The 21,896-nt window shown below is 40.4% G+C and overlaps 3 protein-coding genes across 7 annotated transcripts; 1 reads left to right on the top strand and 2 right to left on the bottom strand.

Moving 5' to 3' along the window:
* Positions 1 to 6,158: 6,158 nt before the first annotated feature.
* On the bottom strand, positions 6,159 to 15,468 carry zgc:113054 (uncharacterized protein LOC541322 homolog). Of its 5 annotated transcripts, XM_062463452.1 has the most exons (12): positions 15,346 to 15,468; positions 14,839 to 14,903; positions 13,497 to 13,686; positions 12,828 to 12,919; positions 12,502 to 12,734; positions 12,156 to 12,392; positions 12,007 to 12,081; positions 11,678 to 11,894; positions 11,208 to 11,416; positions 10,812 to 10,884; positions 8,180 to 8,297; positions 6,159 to 6,729 (listed from the first exon to the last, which is right to left on the bottom strand). In XM_062463452.1, exons 3-12 carry the CDS (start codon positions 13,670 to 13,672, stop codon positions 6,534 to 6,536), a joined length of 1,626 nt encoding a protein of 541 aa, XP_062319436.1. In that variant the 5' UTR covers positions 13,673 to 13,686; positions 14,839 to 14,903; positions 15,346 to 15,468; the 3' UTR covers positions 6,159 to 6,533. The 5 variants fall into 5 exon arrangements, with proteins under 5 accessions (XP_062319436.1, XP_062319427.1, XP_062319462.1 ...); XM_062463443.1 differs by lacking the exons at positions 14,839 to 14,903; positions 15,346 to 15,468 and adding an exon at positions 13,967 to 14,460; XM_062463478.1 differs by lacking the exons at positions 14,839 to 14,903; positions 15,346 to 15,468 and having other exon boundaries at positions 12,502 to 12,739; positions 13,448 to 13,632.
* On the top strand, positions 14,587 to 17,753 carry eevs (2-epi-5-epi-valiolone synthase). Its single transcript, XM_062463491.1, has 6 exons — positions 14,587 to 14,689; positions 14,720 to 14,969; positions 15,286 to 15,919; positions 16,358 to 16,591; positions 16,883 to 17,135; positions 17,271 to 17,753. Exons 2-6 carry the CDS (start codon positions 14,815 to 14,817, stop codon positions 17,390 to 17,392), a joined length of 1,398 nt encoding a protein of 465 aa, XP_062319475.1. The 5' UTR covers positions 14,587 to 14,689; positions 14,720 to 14,814; the 3' UTR covers positions 17,393 to 17,753.
* A 2-nt stretch (positions 17,754 to 17,755) lies between these two features.
* On the bottom strand, positions 17,756 to 21,525 carry mitfa (melanocyte inducing transcription factor a). Its single transcript, XM_062463502.1, has 8 exons — positions 21,261 to 21,525; positions 21,072 to 21,167; positions 20,832 to 20,949; positions 20,508 to 20,600; positions 19,964 to 20,020; positions 19,808 to 19,883; positions 19,497 to 19,644; positions 17,756 to 19,352 (listed from the first exon to the last, which is right to left on the bottom strand). Exons 1-8 carry the CDS (start codon positions 21,336 to 21,338, stop codon positions 18,957 to 18,959), a joined length of 1,062 nt encoding a protein of 353 aa, XP_062319486.1. The 5' UTR covers positions 21,339 to 21,525; the 3' UTR covers positions 17,756 to 18,956.
* Between the last annotated feature and the right edge of the window lie 371 nt (positions 21,526 to 21,896).

Raw genomic sequence — 21,896 nt, 5'->3', positions numbered from 1 at the left:
TACACAATATCATCAACAATTCATGGAAAGTTTTGAGAGTTGGTTTCACAGTTTACCTGGGACCTTTAAGTGTCAGTCTCCCTATGGGTGTGAAGTATCACTGCTCTTTGATGTGTTTAAATGGCTGCCAACATTTACATTTAGTCATTTAGCAGACGCTCTTATCCAACAAAGCAGCTGTCAGCCATGGACATGTCAGAAGCAATCCACACCAATTATTATTGAGTATCTGTCATGCATGATTCAGAGACTGTACAGTTAGGTATGCACAATAATATTATGGCACCAGAGCAAACTTAAGAAAGTCCTCACAATAACCAGTGTGTTCACTTTATCAAATTCTAACAAAGTCCATTTTATCCTGTGATGATCTCTTATAATGTAACTCAAAAGTAAAAAAAACTGTTAAATATTCCATATAATATCAATAATTGGCAGACTCAAATTTATTCATTTCCATATTTTGGTTCCTTTTGCTTATACACCGTGGCCATGAATTATTACTTTAACTTTGTCAAAGGTTTCCACCTCAAACAGCACATGATCACTGAGCCACAAATCTCATACTCTTATGTGAGATGCATTCAGTGCCTCGAATGACATTGAGAAAGAGAGTGCTTAGTGTGTAGCTGTGCTGTGTAGCCCAAATAAATATGTTCCATCTGAGACTGGTGCAGCCTTCGGAATGATCCCGCTAGACAGATGAGTGCTACTTGAATGTTAATGAGGTCTCCTTTAGACACGCATAAATTAAATGATTAGATGTCTGCAATCATGCAAGGTCCTGAGGTGCCCCCTATTTATGGCATTTGAAATGTAGCTAGCTTTATTTACGACGTGTCTTTCTTCACAGGCTTCGCCACCTGAGCAGCCTAATGCTTTCAAAAGACGAGTTTTTTAATGACCCTGCAAATGAATCATTTTGGCAGAATAAGAGAAATGGAAACCCCCTTCAAAACAAAAGAAGAACATTGAGCCACTATCTATGGTTTATAGATATACTGCATCAGTATAAGGAGCAGGGGAATACAGTATGAAGTAAGAGAGATATGAAATGTAGTACTATTTGTTTTAAATATATAGTTCAATGATTACTAAGATGATTGCTCAGTACGGGATGAATATATGTTAATATGTTGAGGGTTCTGAAAGCACAGGAAATGGATGGTGCATGTTCCACTGCTTTGTCAAAAGTCTTATTGTTACCACATTAACCCTAACCTATCATGATGGTTTTTATGATGACAAACATCAAGTTCTACCTACCACAGAACACATTTGTTAGTTGATGCATCATTAAATAAGACTTCTTATAGACAGGGCATCTGATCTGAAGAATCTGATTGCAGACCAAGGTAGCCAAACTTTGTTTTTTAGTATTTCGTTCTGTTTTATTATGCTCCAATCAAGACCATCCACAGAGTGTTCCTCATTAATAAAATAATCAAAAAGACTGCTTGAGAGAAAGGTAGCCATGTGTGTCCAAATATCCCAGCAAGATGCTGGCCCTATGATGGAGAAGTAGAGAGTGATTGCTTTTCTATTGAAACATCAGGCTCTTTTTAAAGACATCTTAAGGTCCTGAGAACACCCTTGGGTGCAGATGCAGCAATAATGAGAAGTACGTAAGTTTCAATCCTCCTCTCAAGCAAAAGTCAGGGCTTTCTGTGGCTAGAGAAATTTATCTTAAGATTCTCACTTATTTCCTTCTATTTATTACGATAATGAATTTCCGAGTGCTGTGCCAGTTTCACTGAGCCTGCTCCACGGCCTAATTCTCTGTAACATTTGCTCATTGCCGCTGGGGCACATTATATGAAGGCAGGGCTTACAATACCATCAATATGCCCAGGACGACAATCGGACGTTTCATAGATATTAATGGAACTGCAAATTAAATCAAAGTTGGAGTGGAGCTATCGAGGTTATGATCAATGCCTTTTGCACAGTCAGATTTAATATGGAGTTTGTAATTTGAGTGTCCAAACAAAATGTGCATCTTAATAGGGAAGATGAAAGTAATCCCACATGGGGAGGAAATCAGACATTCACTGCATTGTAATTAGAGAACTCAGAGTAATGTTCCTCTCTCACAGTACTAATGTTGAATAAAAGCTTTCATGTGTACCGTTGATACAGGGTGTGAGAGTTAACAAAGAGTATATGAATAGTATGGGGCTGTATCTTTCATTGGAAATGAAAGGCACAAAGAAACCTATGAGTGAGAACAACAATGGCCGAGGAATAGTTGAGTATCTTCTAAATCAGATTTGTCAGTTGGTAGCTGTCTTATGCCTGACCCAAAAGTAATGTGAGAGTAGCCAATAGGGCTGCTAGATGTATCATTACAGAACTGGTAGAGAACAATTACGACTTTGCTGTGACTTCATGGACAAGCCATGCACTCCATAAAAGCTCAGTTGAGACAGCATCTCAATAATGCATGTGTTTGCTTCCAGTTTTCCTCCCATGTGCAAATACAATACAATATTATAACACAGGTTGACAAAATGTACACATTTTCATTATTTATTGCAAATCCATCGTTCTGTATATACACAGCGGTCACCTGAAATTAGATTGTGTTTAGTCAGCAGGTGAGCATGATACCAGCAAACACCACAACTAGGTTCAGATGAATAACCCATGAGCTGACAAACAAAACTGCTCCACAGTCTCACACCATACCTACCCCCTACTGCATTGAACACAACCACACACAAAACACACATTTTTCCTCAAGAAAGAGGCAAGTTATTCAAGCTTGTGACAAGCAACTCAAAGACACCACAATTCATTAGTGGTGTAAGAGCAGATTTTCAGAATGAAAATTAATTTAAATGTACTACACAGAACCTTAAAAAATGCATTAAACTGTCTTGACGGCCATTTCCATCCCTTGGGCTTGAGCAACAAGGGTTTATCAATAATTGCTCATTTAAACATGCATATAATTAAAATACACTATATTCCCAAGTTTGAATCAAGGTCCCTAAAATGTCAACCACTATGCAGTTTGTAAAGGTTACTTGGCATCTGTGTCTTTTCCCACACTTGTTCCCACTTGAAATCTCATTAGTTTATTTGCTCAATTTTGAAGGACACCACTTGTACTAACAGCTGACAGGGCTATGGTGATCAGGTATTTGCCATTGACACTGTGATGTCCAATATCTATTAACAAGCCATGAATCTGAATCCTCTACCTCGTACCTGGGAGTCACATGTCATTCTCACTGAGCTGTCCTATAGGAATGGCCCAATGGTCCATCCATTGAGGGGGTATTAATGTTGTCAAATGTTAATATGTCATCTCAAAGTCTGGATGTTCTCGCTCATCCAGACCAGGCCTGACCAGTGCTGCAGATTGTTTCCTCATGTTGTGCATCGATCCAGGTCTACTTCTGAATGGGTCCCTCTGTGAAACGTTGCATTCCAGGACAGACTTGGACATTAATCAAAGGTGGTTTAAAGTGTAATGGCACAAGTGCTTTTTTTCTGCTGAAGAATTGTTTAGCACAACACCAGCATGTTCACATGCACTGCTCCAGAGTGTAATTGCAGCACAAGGAGGTCATAAATAATGTATGCAAGATCACTTACACCTCATGAAGCAAGCCATAGGTCTGAAGAGAGATCACATTTTACAGCTGAAAATACTGATTTGGTTCCTGTGGTTGCACTTTCGAGGAAAAACAAGACCTTCAGAGGTCTTTGAAACAGTTTAGAGCAATACAACACATGGCAGCGATACAACAACCTCTATAAATTATACTACTGTATGAATAAACTTCTGTCTATATAGAAACATTTAACAGGGTCTCCAGAACTCAAAGATCTAACACAGAGGATAGCTGAGTTTTTCGTGTCTGTAAGCCTTTTACACTCAATGCAAATATCATAGGAAAGATCAGTTCACCTTAATTCAGCTTTAGCTAATGGAAATCTGAAGTTGTTAAAAGAAGTCACAGTCATGTTTGTCTTAAGGAGAGATTACGATTGCAGATGCGAAGTAGTTATTAACTCCAATATGAACGAAGGGTATGAATACATATTAGAACGGCAAAGTCCTTTACAACTGCTCACCTCACCTTTTGGCAAGCACTAGCAACAAATGAACAGTAACATATTTTATTTAACGGAAATACGTATAACACATTTAAATCAAACTGTATTATAATTTAAACTACACTCGTATTTATTTTAATTTCAACATGAATTGATCCAGATAATGCCCAGTGCCAAGGTGTTTGCATTCTAAAATTGGAAAGGTGTCCATTTCTCAAAGTTTTTCCTATTACGCAAAAATCTGAATGAGTTGTTATGCCCCTCAGAAATGTGCTAATATTGTGTTTGATAACCGTTGTTTCTAACAGTTTCCTGAACAGTGGCACAGCCTAGATACTACAGTAAATTGGGCTGACTGTCAATAGACTGCCCCATTGTGGCCATAGAATGGAATGCCTGTGAGAGCCTAGTGTTTGAGCTAGTTTATTGTTTTTTGTTGAAAGTAGGATTTGAGTGTATTATCCAAATTGTAAATCATAGTGATATTATGCCATCCAGAAAACAAACTGACCTATGGTGTCCACAAGGCTGGTTTCATCTGTCTTAAACAGCAAGTTTAACTGAAGGGTGTGGACCATCAGATCTCTCCATATCTTAATAGGATCCTCTCACTCACCATCCCTGCTAATGACTGGGACCAATTATGTAAATCTGAGTATGGTCACTAATAGTGAGAAGTTGCTCAAACAAACACCAGCACTGTCTCATTGTGTAGATGGTGTTAATTGGCCACTCTTTTGGTGTAATTGTAGGGACTAAGAGAGCAGAGAGCCTAGTGAGTGACCAGAGAGCCTAGTGTTTGAGCTAGTTTATTGTTTTTTGTTGAAAGTAGGATTTGAGTGTATTATCCAAATTGTAAATCATAGTGATATTATGCCATCCAGAAAACAAACTGACCTATGGTGTCCACAAGGCTGGTTTCATCTGTCTTAAACAGCAAGTTTAACTGAAGGGTGTGGACCATCAGATCTCTCCATATCTTAATAGGATCCTCTCACTCACCATCCCTGCTAATGACTGGGACCAATTATGTAAATCTGAGTATGGTCACTAATAGTGAGAAGTTGCTCAAACAAACACCAGCACTGTCTCATTGTGTAGATGGTGTTAATTGGCCACTCTTTTGGTGTAATTGTAGGGACTAAGGCCAAGCCCTCAGCTAACCTCTCCTCTAAGTATTGTTTTTCAGCACGTAAACAGTACAGGGAGCAATTAAGATGGCACTCATGAGCAACACTTAGAGAACCAATCAGAAAAAACCACGAGAGACAAACTCAGAAGAGGTTAGGCAGCAGTGCCATACCCACACTCACACAATAAGTCCACAAAGATGTGAAAAAAACAAATACCAAACATTTTCTAACATGTTTGATTTATGTTATGTCTTGTCCCATGGTCAGTATGAGAAATTTCTCAATACACTGCACAGAAATGTAAACTAATTTTCTCAGTTTCAAAGACTAAATCTGTAGACTTACATAAACCAGTCAATTGAACTGAAGGAATGATGCAATCACAATACATTTCACAAGAGATATAAGATACATCATTAAGGAAGATCTTTGTAGAAATTATGTCTGTGATATTTAATTTCAGAGACCATACTAATAATAAATGCATGTGTTTAGTGTATTGTAGATTGGGTTCAATCACTTCTGTAATGCTGCTTGCGATTTGTAGGTAGACGGAACTGAAGCAAGTTTAGTGTTATGAACGGTATTTCCATTAACATTTAATTAAATAAGACCATGGGGGTTCCTTTTTGCTCATCCACTATAATTTTTTTTATGTAATTATCCCATTAATTATAAAACCAAACATTCAGTCATTGACAGTGTAAAATATTGTGTATTCCATGCATCAAAATCTTGAACTGTGATCCATTCTCAAGTGTACTGAGCACTTATGAAATGGACCCATCTGAAAGGGCCAATAGCTTTAATGCTTGTTTATGAGGGTCACTTACAGATTAATGCAGCATAATTATCTCTCTATAAAAACATCAAAAGACAGCACAGTGAACAGTGTAAAAAGGTTATGGAAGCCTAAATGCTCTGAAAACAACCGAAAAAAATCAACAGTTCACCCCATCACTTCTGAAGAACATTTATTACATCCGGAAACATAATTTTCAGTCTTAGTTACATTTAAGTCTATTTCGGTGAAGTTTGCTAATATTGGCAAGACAACAACAACAACTATTATTTAATCTAGTTTTAAATTGAGCATTTTGTCTTCTGTAGATTGTGGCAAAGTCCCAACATCATAATTTGCCCTAGACTTACATTTGAACATAAACATGCTTCTTTTCTTTATTAATATAGTTATTTTCTTCACAGTGAGGTGGTAATCACGACCCGATCTTCCTTTGATTCATCCAATGGAAACCAATTTTGGGAGGGCTGGTTCCTTTTCCAAAGAGTGACTCCTGGAGAGGAACAAAGAAAGTTTCTCTCCCCCTCCTTTTACCACAGACTTTGCCCACCCTCTATGACTAAGTTATGCCCTGTCATGTAGTCTGAGGCATCAGATGCCAAGTAGACCACTGCAGCTTGCAGGTCTGTCACTTGAGCCAGTCTTCCAGCAGGGATATCTGACAGCCAGCGCTGCACAAGAGGCCTCAGACTCTCTGAGTGAATGAGAGGGGTGTCAACAATACCCCTGAATGGAGAGAGGGAGAGAGAGAAAACAACAAGAGGCATCAGAGACATCAGAACCAAGAGTGACAATGTCGTATCAGAGCCAGCACTTTGGTGACAAAAATAAACCCAATTATCCTTTGGAAAAAGGGCAGACCATGCAATCTCTGATGATATTTACAGTGAGACCGCTGGCGTTTATTAATTGACACGTCTCATGAAACGCAACTCACTAACTCCCCTGCTCTGATTCCTGTCTGACATATGCTGAAACTTGTTTGAAATGGAGTGCTTGAGGGGCATTTAAGAGAAAACAGGTGCGGTGCTGATTCTGTTACTTTTTTCCTTCATGGCAGGTTGTTTTAAGTCTTGGTAACATTCCAGTCTAATAGCTGCCTGTCGGCATTAGTCAGACATTACCACTGCCGTCCTACTCACATATTGAAATGCTTTATAGACTCAGCATATGAACACAAATATCAAAATGTCTGCATTAAATGTGAAATGACTTTAGACTTGATGCGCAACTGACGTGACAGCAAATAAAAGAAGCAACGCTGATGCATCTTTTGCATGAAGCCAACATGTTCCTGTAGCTCGATACAAAATTCCAACATTTGGCTAAATTAGCACTTCCGAGGAGCCTGTGACACCTTGGTTAACATATTCCACCTCAATTATATTTCTCTTCAGCAGCCTGTTATCTGGAACCTTTCCTGGCAATCAGAGGTGCTGTTTTCCCTCAGCCAATTTTCTAGATAATGCAGCTTATCACCGCTGCGGCTAAAGTTGCCAATGAAATCAGGCTGCAGTCAACCTAGCAAGAACTAATTGTGTCCCTTTTTTATGCATATTTACTGACTGTCACTTCAAAGAAATCAGCGGCCCATTGAGACACCCTGTTAGCGCGGGGAAAAGAATTGCTTCTTTGCAAATTAAAATTAGCAAACAAGCTGGCGATAAATAAATCTGAGCATGGCGTGTAAGAGAACGGGTGCTTTGTTCCAAAGCTGTGACGAGGCCCGGCTCACCCCACAGACCGGACGGATTTGCTAAGGGATGGCTGGGGCTAAGGGATGCTCCACTTAACAAACACGCACTGCCTTCCTCTGTTCTCCTCTTTTCTTCCAGCTGCTCAGCTTCACAGACAAATAGACACAAACAAGGCGCCATTGTCGTGGCGACACTTCAAATGAGGATGCTAATTTGATTCCCTAATTGAATAGAACAATTAGAGCAAGTGTTTGGTTGATTCATCCCCCAAGACTTCATCTAATTAAGCACTGATGCATTGTTTGAGGTCTTAAATTGGCACCTCATTCTCAAATGGGGCTCTTCATGTACAGGCAAACAAATGAAGTGTGTTCCTCATCCCAACTTATTTTGGCGGATTAATACAATACAGTAGCAATACCAGAGAATACAGGACCGACAAATCTGGTAGATGGTGCATGCTAAAAGGTAATACTTACGGAGAAATGCAGTTGACCCTGACTCCTCTGTCAACCCATTCTGTACCAAGCGTCTGTGTCAGTTTGACCACTCCTGCTTTTGAGGTGTTATAAGAAAGCTGCTTCTGTGGATGGGGCACTGAGGAGGAGGAGACAGATGGGAAAGGAATTAAATGGTTAATTGAAATGGCACCAAATAGCACTGTCATCAACACAAGGAAAAGCAAAAATTCATACATTTAGTTAAAAATCATCATATACAGTAACACGTTTTTTCAATGCAACTTGCCTTATGTCAACATTCAGCTTGACACCAGAGTGGATCTTTACCTGTGTTAATGTCTAAACATTCAAACACTTATCATCCTAAACTAACAGTTATTAAACTAGTATAGTATATTTTAAGAAAACATGGTGGGCCTACTGTATCTCACTGTATAACTTACAGTACACAATTTTATTCTCATGATTGCTCTTTTACAAGCTCCCCGCTATCTGCTAGATTCTACATGAAAACACCTCCATTAACTGTGGGGACCCTGTGGATAAAGCCATGTAAAATTAATTGCTTCTAATGTCCAGTTATGCACTGACTTCAGCAACAAAGGCAGTGTGCCATTTGTTTGCCTTGACCATCACAGATGTTGCACGCTGCATGGGATGCTGGGAAAGGGGCTCATTTTTTAGCTGGTTGATTAATCATCACAAGGAATGCTCCAAGTTACATACAACTTTAGTAGTTAACCCCGTCACCCGGTGATCTCACTGCCAAATGGCTTTGGTGGGGACTGGGATGATAAATAAGAGCCAGCAGTAGAGAGGCAGGGGCCAGTTCTAGGGAGACAGGCCCCACTGACCACCCCCCTCCCTCTCCTCCCACACCCCTCCCTCTCCTCCCACACCTCTCGTCTCTTTGAAAGGGAAAAGTGCAGATGAAGAGGAAGGGGGATGCTGTTGTGATAACATGGTGGGGAGACAGGAGAGTGGAGCATGTTACAGGGCATGGTAAGGTGAGGCAGAACGTAGCACTACTGTGGTTAATCTGTGGTTAGGGTAATGTAAGATAATGCGTAGTGTAAGGCAGAACATGGTAGGGTAGGTCCCTAGAGACCTGCTGAGGAGGAGCAGAGCCTTGGGCTTACATACAGATTCAAGGTGAAATCCGACTTATCAGGACAGGAAACACAGCCACTGTATAAAAGCAGCTCAAACTATTCTAATCCTCACTGAAGACCTGATGATAGAGTTCCCAAAATACTGTTCAGAAAACGCCTTCATCCTTCAAATCAACCTGCATTGATGTTTTCTCCATATCTAAGAGTAGTAATCCTGGGAGAGAGAGGGGAGGATGAGGGAGAGGCCCTTTCTAACATTCACTCTGCTACTTATTGCACACTTGAAGTGGAGAAAAAACATGCTCTTTTATCAGGTCTTTTGTCTTTACATTCGAAATTCCTCGGGACACAGAGTTCAAATGATTACTCCGGCTAAAGAACTGAGACATTTAGTGTTCTCTTCCTGTGTGGATTAACATTCAGTTGTGAAATGCAGGTGTTAGAATGAAGAGGTCATTTATTCTCACTGTCATACACCTACATTTCCAAAAACGGAAAAATAGTGTATGACTGTAGCAAACTGCGTATTTCAGGACATAAAACAAACATTTATTGCTGCCCTTATTGTCTATAACTGAGCCTCTCAACCTGCTTGAAAAATTAGGCAAAAGATGAAAAAAATACCCCCCACATTTTATTCAGCAGATGGACAAAAAGCTGTCACCACGCATCTTAATTGGACATTCACGGCTGCTTTTTGATACTCTACTTGGCCAGAACAGGTCCCATCTGATTATACATTATGACAATATTATAACAGATGTCCAGACCAATAAAGTAAATTCCTGCAGGACTGCGTGTAATGTGAGTAATTGATCACTTTTTTATGCTGGCCACTATTTACCAGCATGCTCCTGTTTTACAGATTGCCCCTGCAGTCGGGACTAGGGCCCATATGGCACAGTAGTTTATTGGTGATTTGACTATACTGCTGATGAAGTGCTGCTGTTCCTCAGGAGGAACCTGTTGGAGGAGGAATTAAACTGGGGTTGATTCACTTTGGATTTACAGTGTGTTCAATTACATCTAAAAGCATCTTCCGCTGCTTGTAGAAGGCCCTTGGCACAGGCAGGGTTGTTGCCAGCAAGCAGGAACCCTCTTTTACATGTTGGACCTCAGGTTGTCTTCCACATCCTCCCCTCAGATCCACAGAGATAGGATGTTTATTATGATGCAAACAGGCCTGGCAAGCAGCAATGACAACACTATGTGTTTGCATGTGAGTGGGTACAGTGTAGTAAAACAGAGATTCTGAAATCCTATTGGAACTTTCTCCTCTGTGGTTATCCAAAGTTCACCAGAAGACAATGACATCATGCAAGACCAAAGAGGTCTTTAGGGTCTGTTGCCAGTTAACAAGATGCATAATGAAGCACAGTGATGATGTGAGCTACTCAGTGTTGTGAAGTGTGCAACACACTCAGCTCCACTATTATTCTCTTCTTAACTCTCCATGCCAGAGAGATTAAAGCAAGACATCTTCGCTCTATGTGTGGCTAAGATCCAAAGGGAACATATGGAACAGAGTCATCACTCACCTATGAGGCTAGCCATAGAGGCTGTGTTAATGATCTTTCCATAGCCTTGCTTCAGCATCACACGGCCTGCAGCCTGAGGCAAGGATTCAGGGGGAATGGACAAATTAGAAAACCTCAGCACAGTGGTCAGATCCCACTAAAGAGACTTAAACAGTCCAGAGAGAAAGGGCTATCCCAGTCAGAACCAGACAATACAAGTATAGAGTAAATTAAATAACAAATCAAATGCTCAAATATTTTATAGATATATACTTATTTGATATAATACCTGCCTCCTGAGCAAAAGATGAGCTCATGTGAGCCCACACCAACCAGTCTTTCTACCACAAGATCAGTGAATCTGATGGTTGTGGGTCATATAGAAGCATGGATGCTTTAGTGTAGAGGGTGACCTACCTGACAGCACATGAATGTGCCCCTCAAGTTGACATTAAAGGTTTGGTCCCACTCCTCCAAACTGGTGTCTTCACTGGCAGAGTTCATGTTGATCCCAGCATTGTTGCATGCAATATGTATCTCTCCCCATTTGGAGACAATGCTGTCAATCATCCTCTGGACATCCGCTGATTTGCTGATGTCGGCAACAATCAAAATGCAGTTGATCCCTGTATAAAAAAAATACATGAGCTTGAAATGGTCATCATAAAAGATCTCAAAGCATGGTGAGTAAGTTGTCTGTCAGTCTCACTGAAGTTTCCAAATTAAGATTCTTTCTCTGTGAGTACATTGCCATCTGCTGGCCAAAATATTTAGTACAGCCATGTAAAACTTCAAGCTCCATCAATGGTTGGAAAACATGAATTCATGTAATGAAGTATATTACATCACCATAGAGCTAACTAGTTACTGATTTGCTTTGCACCAACCTTTCAGAGTGAGCTCCTCCACCACACTCGCAGCTTTCCCTTGGTCCATGTCCACAACAGCCACCTTGGCCCCCGCCTCTCCCAGGGCATGTGCGAACGCTCGGCCTATCCCCTGACCTGCTCCAGTCACATAGGCCACCTTGCCATCCAGATGCATCCGCTCCAGTATCAGCCTCCCCTTGACTCCCCGGAACACCTCGTCATCTGTAACCCTGCCCTGAGAAACACACATAAGCATCTGCTGAGTTCATGAATTGATACAAAAAAACACAAACATGGCTGGTAGGGGGTTATGATCATAGTTACTGAATGAAGCCACTGATAATTACTTGTGAGCCGGGACATGCTAATAGCATGGGCACTCTGCGAATGATACTGATGCCGTCTCTCAGAGGAACAATAACCTGTAAAACAACTCAAACTTCACCAACACAAACATGAAGAAATTCTAATGACCAGGCTGTGATTTGACACGGACCTGTTCCACACGAGGATCACTCCGAACAAACTTGTTAAAGTCGCGGAGGGCAATTCCATTTTCATCAGTGGTGTCTTTCAGGTACACCTTGGCCTTAAACAGGGAGTTGTCCACACAGAGAATACCACTGACACGAAGCAAGTTATTGTCCAGTATATAGTTGTAGTAATGGATGTAGTTGTTCTTGTCTGCATCAATGAAGATCATATCAAATTGTTCTCCTTTTGATGCCAATTCCTTCAAGAGAAAGAACACTGTTAGACAGGGAAACAGAGACATACTACATATGTCACTTACTTTGTTTATTAAAAACACAGATCATTTAATAATAAGCAACTTTGGTCACCTTCAAGGTATCCATTGCGGAACCAATCTTGACAGTTATCTTCTTGCCATGTGGAGACTTGTCAAATATGGGTTGGGCAAATTCTTTAAGGTATGGCTCCAGTTCACAGGCAACTAGGGAGCCATCCTCAGGTAGTCCCTCAGCCATGGAGAGCGCCCCGTAGCCTGTGAACATGCCTATCTCTAGAATCCTCCTAGATTTACTTGTGTGAACAAGCATTTTCAGAACCTGGCCTGCACTTGAGAAAACAAGACAGTGATTTGGAAACTGTAATTGTTATTCCTTTAATGACATGTGCACTGCAGAACTCATTAATAATGTCACACCTTCAACATGTCCAGTGATGCATTCTTTTGGTAGACGGAAGCGAGTTTTGCCTTCCTTGTAGACTTTGTCCCAGTCATGGTCCACTGTTTTCCTACAAATAAAAAAATAAATGTCCCAAGTGAAGATACTACCGTATTTCTTCGAATGATCATTTTTGGTGCGGCGTTTATTCGAGGGCGGCGTTTAATTAGTGAGAGGCCCACTGCATACTTATATTCTATTTATTTTTTAAATAACATAATTATTCATAAGTATGCAGTGGCATAACGACATATATGACGTTGATAACAAACCAAACCGTTTAAAAATCGGTTGAAAATTGAGCAAGTTATGGTCATTTAAAAAGTACATGTAGCACCAACACAATGTCATGGGTGAGCGAGTTGACTGTAGCAAGATGGCTGCCATGTGCCGACGTTCAACTCCGTTGTCCGGCAACGCGGACGAGACATCTACCCTAAATATCTATGGTGGGGACCGTCGGAAATATTTAGAACTCACGCATCGAGGGCGGCGTTTAATCGAAGAAATACGGTACTTCAACATGAGAACAGCAATTATTTAGCTAAATGTTTAGGTTTTATATTTGTTATTAAATTGATTACCGGTATACCCTTACAGTAGACAATATGACGTAACATAATATAAAACCAATATGTTTAGCCTACTTGTAGAGCTCAGCCAGAGGTTGACTTTCCTGGCTGCTCATCTTCTCCAAATAGTCATCCAACCCTGCTGCAATGTCAAGGGCCTTCTGTAAATTGCACCTCAACTCATTTGTAATGTTGGTACTGACATCCGCTATCTCCTTGGCTTTGGTCAGGAAATCCACAAGGAATTCCATAGGGGTATCAGAAACTGTGTGAAACAAAACCGAAGATATGGTAATATAACACTACTACTTCAGTTAAGACACCCACAGTCTTTATCAAAATGATACATTTCATTTCACAATTATAAATCTCAAAAATACACCGTAGTCTATGGTCGACGCTGGTGCCCAACCTATTGTAGACTCGTTTTAGAAAGTTTCCGATGCATTTTACATATTTTTTTGTCGAATTAAAATATTCAGTTTGATAGGTAAGGCACAATTGTGGAAAAATACATTTGAGCGTTGTTTAATGTGCATTCAAACCTTTGCCAGCCTGCATGGTGATCTTCGCTGAAACTTGAAGGTCCAACTAAGAAGTCGAGATTTGCAATGCAGACTGTGCAAGCCGACTACAGTAGCGTAGGCCTACTTGTGAAGCATTGTGTAAAAAAAGAATTAATAATTTGTGAGGACTTCACGCAACACTGCAAGAAAGAAAAAAGTCTGAAAAGTTTAAACACGTGACAGTACGAACTGACTGTCACTGTCAATCGTTTCTTTCGTAACCTGAGCCTTTTCTATCTTGTAGGCTACAACAGGATTCTTTTAGAACCCTCGCGTGGGAAACATACGAAACAACACCTTAAAACTTCGTTGAATGTGTCATTTATTTAAGGGAAGGCTTCTCACATAATAATAAAAATGTCTTAGTAGACTTACCTAATGAATTCCTATAAGCCACGTCACATGTGACTTTAACATATCATTGATGTGGTACAGACGTGGCTATCTCACCTGAAACACTGTAGGAGAGCTATTGTGCCAAAATGAGCCCTCTTCTTTAAATCGTAAATTTCTGAAACATTTATATACATTTAACTGTACTACACATTAATGCAGCAATACTTCAAAGCATGTACAAAAATAGGTATCACAGTTAAACGGTCCTTGCATCACAAATTGTGTAAGAATTTTGGCATCATGTAATGACTTGACAGGCTTGTCTTTCATAAGCAAACCCAAAAGAACGAGCCGCTCCGCCCTTGTGTAAAATCATCATGTATCCTGAGTGTACAGTATATATAGCCTAAAGTACACTCAGGATACATGATGATCCTCTACAACTGCCTCTCAATACAGAACACTTATTCGAATTACTGCATAATACCAACATGTCGTTTACTATCAAGACTCACTTGGAACCCGTTCAATCCAACAAAGTAAAGAAGACAGAGTACAACTTAATCCAAGTCAAAGGCACCTGGAAATGCAAAGTGGGGAAGAATTTCAGCCAGAATTTAAAGGGATGTGTATCAGCTGCCAAAATGTGAGTAAAACGTACTCCTCGAGCAACCTAATACAGTATATCTGCATGATTGTTGATAGTCTTGTGGTGCTACTGAGCTGAGCTATTCTACTGTTTAATCAAGCAGAATAATATACACATGTATGTATTTCATAAATGCATGGCATTACATCCTTTGTTTTATTTATGGGCTTCTTTCTGTTCATAACTATCTACTGGTAAATGTCCACATTGTCATTTTTTTTCACTAGTAAAACTCTCACAAACTGTGTTTTCTTAGTGTCTAAAAATAGGTTATTCTTTCAACCTTCTAAGAATGATCAGTCCTGTTTTACAGCTCTGAAAGCACCACAGAGCGGGGAACATCCTGGACCGTGGTCAGTCCCATCGTCTTTACCTACAAGGTGATCCAGTCCAAGGGCCTGCTGGACCCTAGCAATGACACCCTCCTCCTGGGACACATCCGAGATGCCCAGCAGCTGGAGGCCATGCGGAGCAGCACCACGCCCCTCCGGCGCTTCGTGGTCATAGATGAGATCGTCTACAACCTGTACGGACGCCAGCTCATTGACTACTTGCAAGCCTTTAACGCTGTGTACAGGATCCTGCCCTTGCCCACCACTGAGGAAAACAAGTCCATGGAGCTGGCAATGAAAATCCTGGAAGAGGTCCACAAGTTCTCATTGGACAGACGCACAGAGCCCATCATTGCAATTGGAGGAGGGGTTTGCCTGGACATTGTAGGACTTGCAGCCTCTCTCTATAGAAGACGCACCCCATACATCCGAGTTCCAACCACCCTGCTGTCCTACGTCGATGCTAGTGTGGGGGCAAAGAACGGGGTGAATTTTGCCGACTGTAAGAACAAGCTGGGTTCCTACATTCCTCCAGTGGCAGCTTTTCTAGACTCCTCCTTCCTTCAGACTGTGCCTCGACGACACATCTCTAATGGCCTGGCAGAGATATTGAAGGTACAGTACAGTGTTTCCCCTAGGTTTACAGCTTTGGGGGGGGCGTGTAAATAACATAAATAACATAAGGCCATTTAGTTTGTTTAATAAAAGAGCAAGCTATAGACCTGTTTTATAGGAAAGGTAACCTTAAATGACTTATTTTGTGATCTGGCGCTATATATATAAAAGGGGGGGCGGGGGGTGCCGTTGGGGGGGCGGGGCACCCCCTAATATAATGGTAGGGGAAACGCTACAGTATGCATAATTGACTGCACTGTTCTGCCCTGATACTAATGCTCAGTGTACGTTTGTTGCGAAAAGATAGACATGCAGGATTTGAAAGATATAAGGTTGCATCTTTATGCACCTTTTCTTTTCACAAAGCCATTTCAACCAAATTAAATTGTTGTAGCTAATCTCCACATGAACTAGATCTAACATCATTATTCTCTGTAGATGGCCTTAATGAAACACAGAGGACTGTTTGAGCTGCTGGAGATCCATGGAAGGTTCCTGCTGGATTCCAAGTTCCAGACACAGGGGCTCCAGGGGAGGGACTCAGATGCAGCCTCAGTATGTACCCGTCTGGCCATCGAGACCATGCTGGAGGAGCTGGCCCCAAACCTGTGGGAGGATGACTTGGACAGACTGGTGGACTTTGGTCACCTTATCAGCCCCGCACTTGAAATGGTACCTCCTGACCTGTCTAACTTAATGGCAACAAAATCCAAATATTTGTCAATTCCTTTTAGAATAATCAACACAGCTTTTTGGAGGTTATGTATACACAAACTTCATGATCCTTTCCACAAAAATGCAGTTTGGCAATGTATGTGCGAGTCAGCCAAACCCTACCCAAGGAATTTATTACAGCTTTATTTTATTTTTTTAGTTCATGTTTAGAAGCTTGCTTGTCGGTGATACGACATGATTAGACAAGTCAACCATGTGTGGAATGTACAATGGTTCCTTTCGTTACAGAAAGTACTTCCTTCTCTGCTGCATGGCGAGGCAGTGAACATTGACATGTCCTACATGGTGTATGTGGCCTGGGAGAGAGGGTTCCTGACAGAGAAGGAGAAGATACGAATTATAAGCTGCATGGTTGGTCTGGAGCTTCCTGTGTGGCACCAGGACTGCACCTTGGCCATGGTCAAACAGTCCCTGTGTGAGAGGCTCAAGCACTCTGGTGGGTTTGTCAGGATGCCCCTGCCCACTGGCCTGGGAAATGCAGGTAGGGGGAACCTAACAAGATCTCAGATGTTTTAACACTACAAACAAAATTGAAACCATTTTTTTTTAATGTGAGCGGAGATCCTAATCTAATTATACCTAACTACTGTACTCTTTGTTATCGTATCTTTTACAGAGATTTTCAATGACACCTCTGATGACACCCTGTATAAAGCATATGTGAGGTGGTGTGATGAGCTGAGTACAAAACCTCCACACATACCCAACAGGGAACATATCATTGATGTGGTACAGTAGATGGTACAGTAGAAAATCTTCATTTACTCACTGAGCTATATTTCATTATGTAAGATGTTTGTCTTTGATTAAGATACAATTATTATTTTCTTCATTTTAGGCATCTAAATGTTTTTTTTTATTGCATTTGATTTTTGTCATGTGTATGACTTTGTATTTAGGTTTAATATTCTAAGTTGGAAACATTACCATGAGAGAATAACAACAACATTGCAAACCCTGATTTTGAGCAGGATTGAGTATTTCTTGATGATGTTACAAAAAGTTTTTAATAAAATCATATTTAGTTCTAAAAATACAATTTGAGTTCTCATATTGAAAATAATTTTCAGTACCAAGTTCAACATTTAGAATACACTTTAATTTACAGTTTACATTTCAATGACTGAAATCAAAGGCACTTTTTGGATTCATCCTATGATCATTTAATCTCAAATAAAATAATCATCATTCCTATTATATCCTGAAGATACATATGTGCCTTCTCATGCATTTTACTCTATGTGGGATCAGTTTATCAAATGGGACTGCAGATCATCCCCTATTAATATTATGTAGATCCAGAAATGAACGTGTATCTCCAGTGCCTGGAGACACAAGCAGGGCATAATAGGCATAATAGTCTTATCTGGAACACAGATTGTAGGGGAGCAATACTGCAGGTGTCCATGTCTGGTTGATTAAGTGAATAAAGTTGCAAACCAAAACATATTACATTGCTCAGTAATTATAACAATGTACTCACATATGACCAATACATAGGTTTAGTACAAAGGCCTTAGCACATGAGGATAACTCAATTTTGAAGGTGTGCTTTGCAGGCAATTACAGAAATGCAGATTTTTATTTAGTGTAGTTAGGTACAGTTTACTCTATGAAATTTGTTTCGAAGAAACGGGGGAGGGGATCTGAACTTCAACCCTAATGCTGAACCTTCTCATTTCATCCGCATGACCATGACTGGCTGACCATAACAGTCCAACATTGAGATTTGTATGGAGTGTGAAATGTAAAATAATTTAGATCATTAATGTACTGTAGATAAAATCAACACTTGATGTTGAAGATTCATGGCAAAAATGTTATGGAGTGTTTACAACAATAATCTAAACATGAAGATGAACATGCCTGTATATTGGCCCTAGAGCAGGTTGACAGGTTTGTAGCTCGGGTAGAGCGTCCTGCAGCAAAAGTCAGATGACTGTAAGAATATGAAAGAAACACTCAGATGGTAAAATATTGAAATCAAACTGTCACTGCTAACATACAGAGCTTATCTTCAATTATATCACATCATAGCATTACAATGTACAACAACAGAAAAGGGCAAAACTGGGGACATGATTCTGCCTTAACGAAATACAGAGCTGTTAAAAAACATGTCCCATTCTTTTTAATGCTTTTAGAATTAATTGGTTTGTTGCAAGCAAACAGAGGAATGTCTGTCTTCATCCTTTTAGTGTTACAGACAGCCTCTGGTGCTGGTTGGGAGCAGGCCCAGAAGCCCCAGTAATGGGAATGCTACGGTACAAAATATCAGCATGGTCTGAGGATGTGGTCAGTGCTAACAACCATGCTCATTCTCGTCCATGCTGGAGCTGCTGCTGCGCCGGCTGTTACTGTTGGAGCCATCTGGGGACACTGAGGACAGAAGGGGGTCGCTGGGGCTAAGGGGAGTCTGGCAGTTGTCCCTCATAAGGTCCTTCATTTTGGTGGCCTTGCCGTAGGGCCCCAGGTCTCCGACATCAGTAGGGCTCTCGTTGAAGCTGATAGTGCCATTGTTGAGGTCCAGTGTGGTGGGAGGAGACATGTCAGGCCCTGAGGGCTGCTGGTAGAGGTCTGAGGGACAGTCACCCAGGATGGGCTCCTGTTTGATGGCTCGTGCCATCAGCTCTGAGGAGCAGAGGGAGGAGGATGCCACCACAACAAGACCATGAGCCCTCGCCTGCATCTCCAACTCCTGTGGGAATTCATTATAGAGACAAAACCACTTACTAATGGAGACAATGCTATGTGAAGGGAATTGGATGATTTGAATGTGTGCTTCATTTTCCCTCAAGAGTCCTGCATGCTAATCTCACTGGCTCTCACTGTTGTGACCTACCTGTATGCGTAGCATCAAATGTCTGTTAGAATGCTCCAGTCTCCTCTGTCTGCATTCTAGCTCCTTTGTCCGTTGCTGCTCCCGCTGTAACTTCCTGATATAGTCCACAGAGGCCTTCAGAATGGTCCCCTTATTCCAGCGCATGTCCCTAGGGAGCAGGGTGGACAAAGTCTCCAGTCAGAATCACTAAGCAACTGAGCAGCTGATCGTTAAAGCAGAAAGGCTTCATACCTCCTGGCGTTAACACAACTTTCACATTTTAAGTACTTCTAGAATAGTAGGAGAAAACAATGAATAAAAAGCAAACTTACGGGTCATTAGACTTTGGAATCAGAGTACCCAGTTCTTTTATGCGATCATTGATATTGAACCTCCGCCTTCGTTCAACTGAAGAAAAGAATAAATGTGATTAACATTGTAAATAAAACAAGTTCAAGTCACACCCCTTCCTTCTCACAGAAACTCACTTAGATTGTGGTTGTCCTTCTTTTGTCTCTCTTTAGCAAGGGCACGTACCTCAGATTCTGAAATGCAAAAGAAACTTGAATAACAAGAAAACTTGTCCCTACCTGAGCCTCATAACTGGTGATATAATATGATTGTAATGTTTGTTATCATCTAACCTTGGACATCTCAGTTTTTAACGTATATTTTGTATTTGTACATGTTTTATGTATATTTTTCGTACATATTATATATTATATATTATTATTTAATATATATTAAAATTCCTTTATTTCAATTTACTACAAAACATTCTTTATGGGCCTGACTGTACTGTAGGACACATAAAAATGTCCCCTTGTTATGTACATTACATACTATAGATCCATATTGTGTGCAATTTTCAATGTACACAAAATACTTCACCTAATATTCATCATTCATCATATTCATCACTATTAATCCTCACAGCCAAGATAACGCAGATATATATATCTGCGTTATCTAAATAAATAAATAAAATATTTTCTGTTAAATCACGGCACAGATAACATATTGATAACATACCTACTGGAAAGCCGTCTGGCCTTTGATAGTTTTCAAACTGGCCACAGGATCCAGGCTTGTCCAGTATGTGCATCATGCCCGGAGCTGAAGTAACTAATTGGCAAATCATTCATTTATAAGTATGTTATGCATTGCATTATTGCACACAATTGGATAATGGAAGCATTATCCAATTGAATAGAAATACCCTCATCAACCACGTTATAGTCCTCTTTAATCTTTTTAAGGAGGTTGAAAATGATGAAGAAAAGTTCCGTCCGTGAGTTATCACAAGTTATTTTGCTGGTAGTGCTGTGCAACGATTGTCTACAGGAAATTAATTACCTGAGAATTCCCTTTTGATATTGGGTAGACTGGAGGGGCAGGAATTGCTGATGGCAAGACCAGGAGGTGGAAGCGTTGGGTTTCCATACATGTCCAAGAGGCTGCCAGAAACAGGTAACTGAAGAATGCAGACACACACTTGGTAAATCAAAGCTCTGTTCTATATAAAAATACACTGAAATCAACAGTAAAATATATGGCTTTGGTTTGCAATTTGTGGTGTTTACTAAATGTATATACCGTATTTGAAATCTGGAGTCCAGGGTCCATAAGTCCAAGAATATCCTCATTGTAAGTTGATTCCAAGCTAATGATGTCGTCAATTACATCATCCATCTGTTTAAAATATGAAAATGTATTTATCTTAAGGATCACAGGTCTTGAAACAGTTTTGGTAAACTGTTGTTTAAAATTGATGAGCTGCTCTACCTCTTTCTCACAGTTGGAACTGAGGGTCAGCAAGGCCATGGGGCTGTTGGGGGCACTGCTGCCTGGGCCGGGGGGCATCCCGTGGTCCGGGGGCTGGCTGGGGCACTGGAAGCTGCTGGCCTGGCTGCCAGCTTTACCCCCCAGGCTGGGGGATAGGTATTGCCTCACCTGTTGCCTCTGAGTTTGCTGGATGTGGTATTTAGTTGGGTTCTCCAGGTGTGTCTGCACCTACATACAAAAAGAACACAAAAATGTGCATTTGTCAATGTAAAATTGAGATCCGTTGTTTGTTAGTAAATGTTGTGAGAGAAGTCAATTTTTACTAATAATGTTGTCTCTTCGAACATAGGAATACAACATAAAATAGAGATCAAATTTGAGGCACTGATAATGATTCTGTATTGACTGTTTATAAATAATATTAAAAGATTGTAACGTTTTTAAGTAATTGGATCTAAACAATACCAATTGAGATTCAAACCAAAACATTCAGGACAAAATATAAAAATAAACTTTCTTACCTGATAATGGCTATATTCAAGCATCTCCAACATTTCGTTAAATGTAAGATATTATTAATTCGATAATTAGTTTCCTGTAGCAGATTTTCACTGTCTGGTCAGTCAACAATGTAAT

This window comes from Osmerus eperlanus, chromosome 1 (genome assembly GCF_963692335.1).
Source record: "Osmerus eperlanus chromosome 1, fOsmEpe2.1, whole genome shotgun sequence".
NCBI classification, from domain to species: domain Eukaryota; kingdom Metazoa; phylum Chordata; class Actinopteri; order Osmeriformes; family Osmeridae; genus Osmerus; species Osmerus eperlanus.
Note: the sequence above shows the minus strand (reverse complement) of the source record. Positions and strands in the feature narration are given on the sequence as shown.

Coding starts and splice junctions, on each gene's coding strand:
- mitfa (XM_062463502.1), bottom strand. CDS start 21,338: ATGCCCCCCGGCCCAGGCAGCAGTGCCCCCAACAGCCCCATGGCCTTG. Junction 20,021..20,507: donor GCCAGACGGCTTTCCAGTAG/GTATGTTATCAA, acceptor TTTGCATTTCAG/AATCTGAGGTACGTGCCCTT. Junction 19,353..19,496: donor ATTTGATGCTACGCATACAG/GTAGGTCACAAC, acceptor GAATTCCCACAG/GAGTTGGAGATGCAGGCGAG.
- zgc:113054 (XM_062463443.1), bottom strand. Junction 12,082..12,155: donor GTGATCCTCGTGTGGAACAG/GTCCGTGTCAAA, acceptor GTTGTTTTACAG/GTTATTGTTCCTCTGAGAGA. Junction 11,895..12,006: donor TAGCATGTCCCGGCTCACAA/GTAATTATCAGT, acceptor TGTGTTTCTCAG/GGCAGGGTTACAGATGACGA.
- eevs (XM_062463491.1), top strand. CDS start 14,815: ATGTCGTTTACTATCAAGACTCACTTGGAACCCGTTCAATCCAACAAA. Junction 14,970..15,285: donor TGTGTATCAGCTGCCAAAAT/GTGAGTAAAACG, acceptor CCTGTTTTACAG/CTCTGAAAGCACCACAGAGC. Junction 16,592..16,882: donor TCAGCCCCGCACTTGAAATG/GTACCTCCTGAC, acceptor CTTTCGTTACAG/AAAGTACTTCCTTCTCTGCT.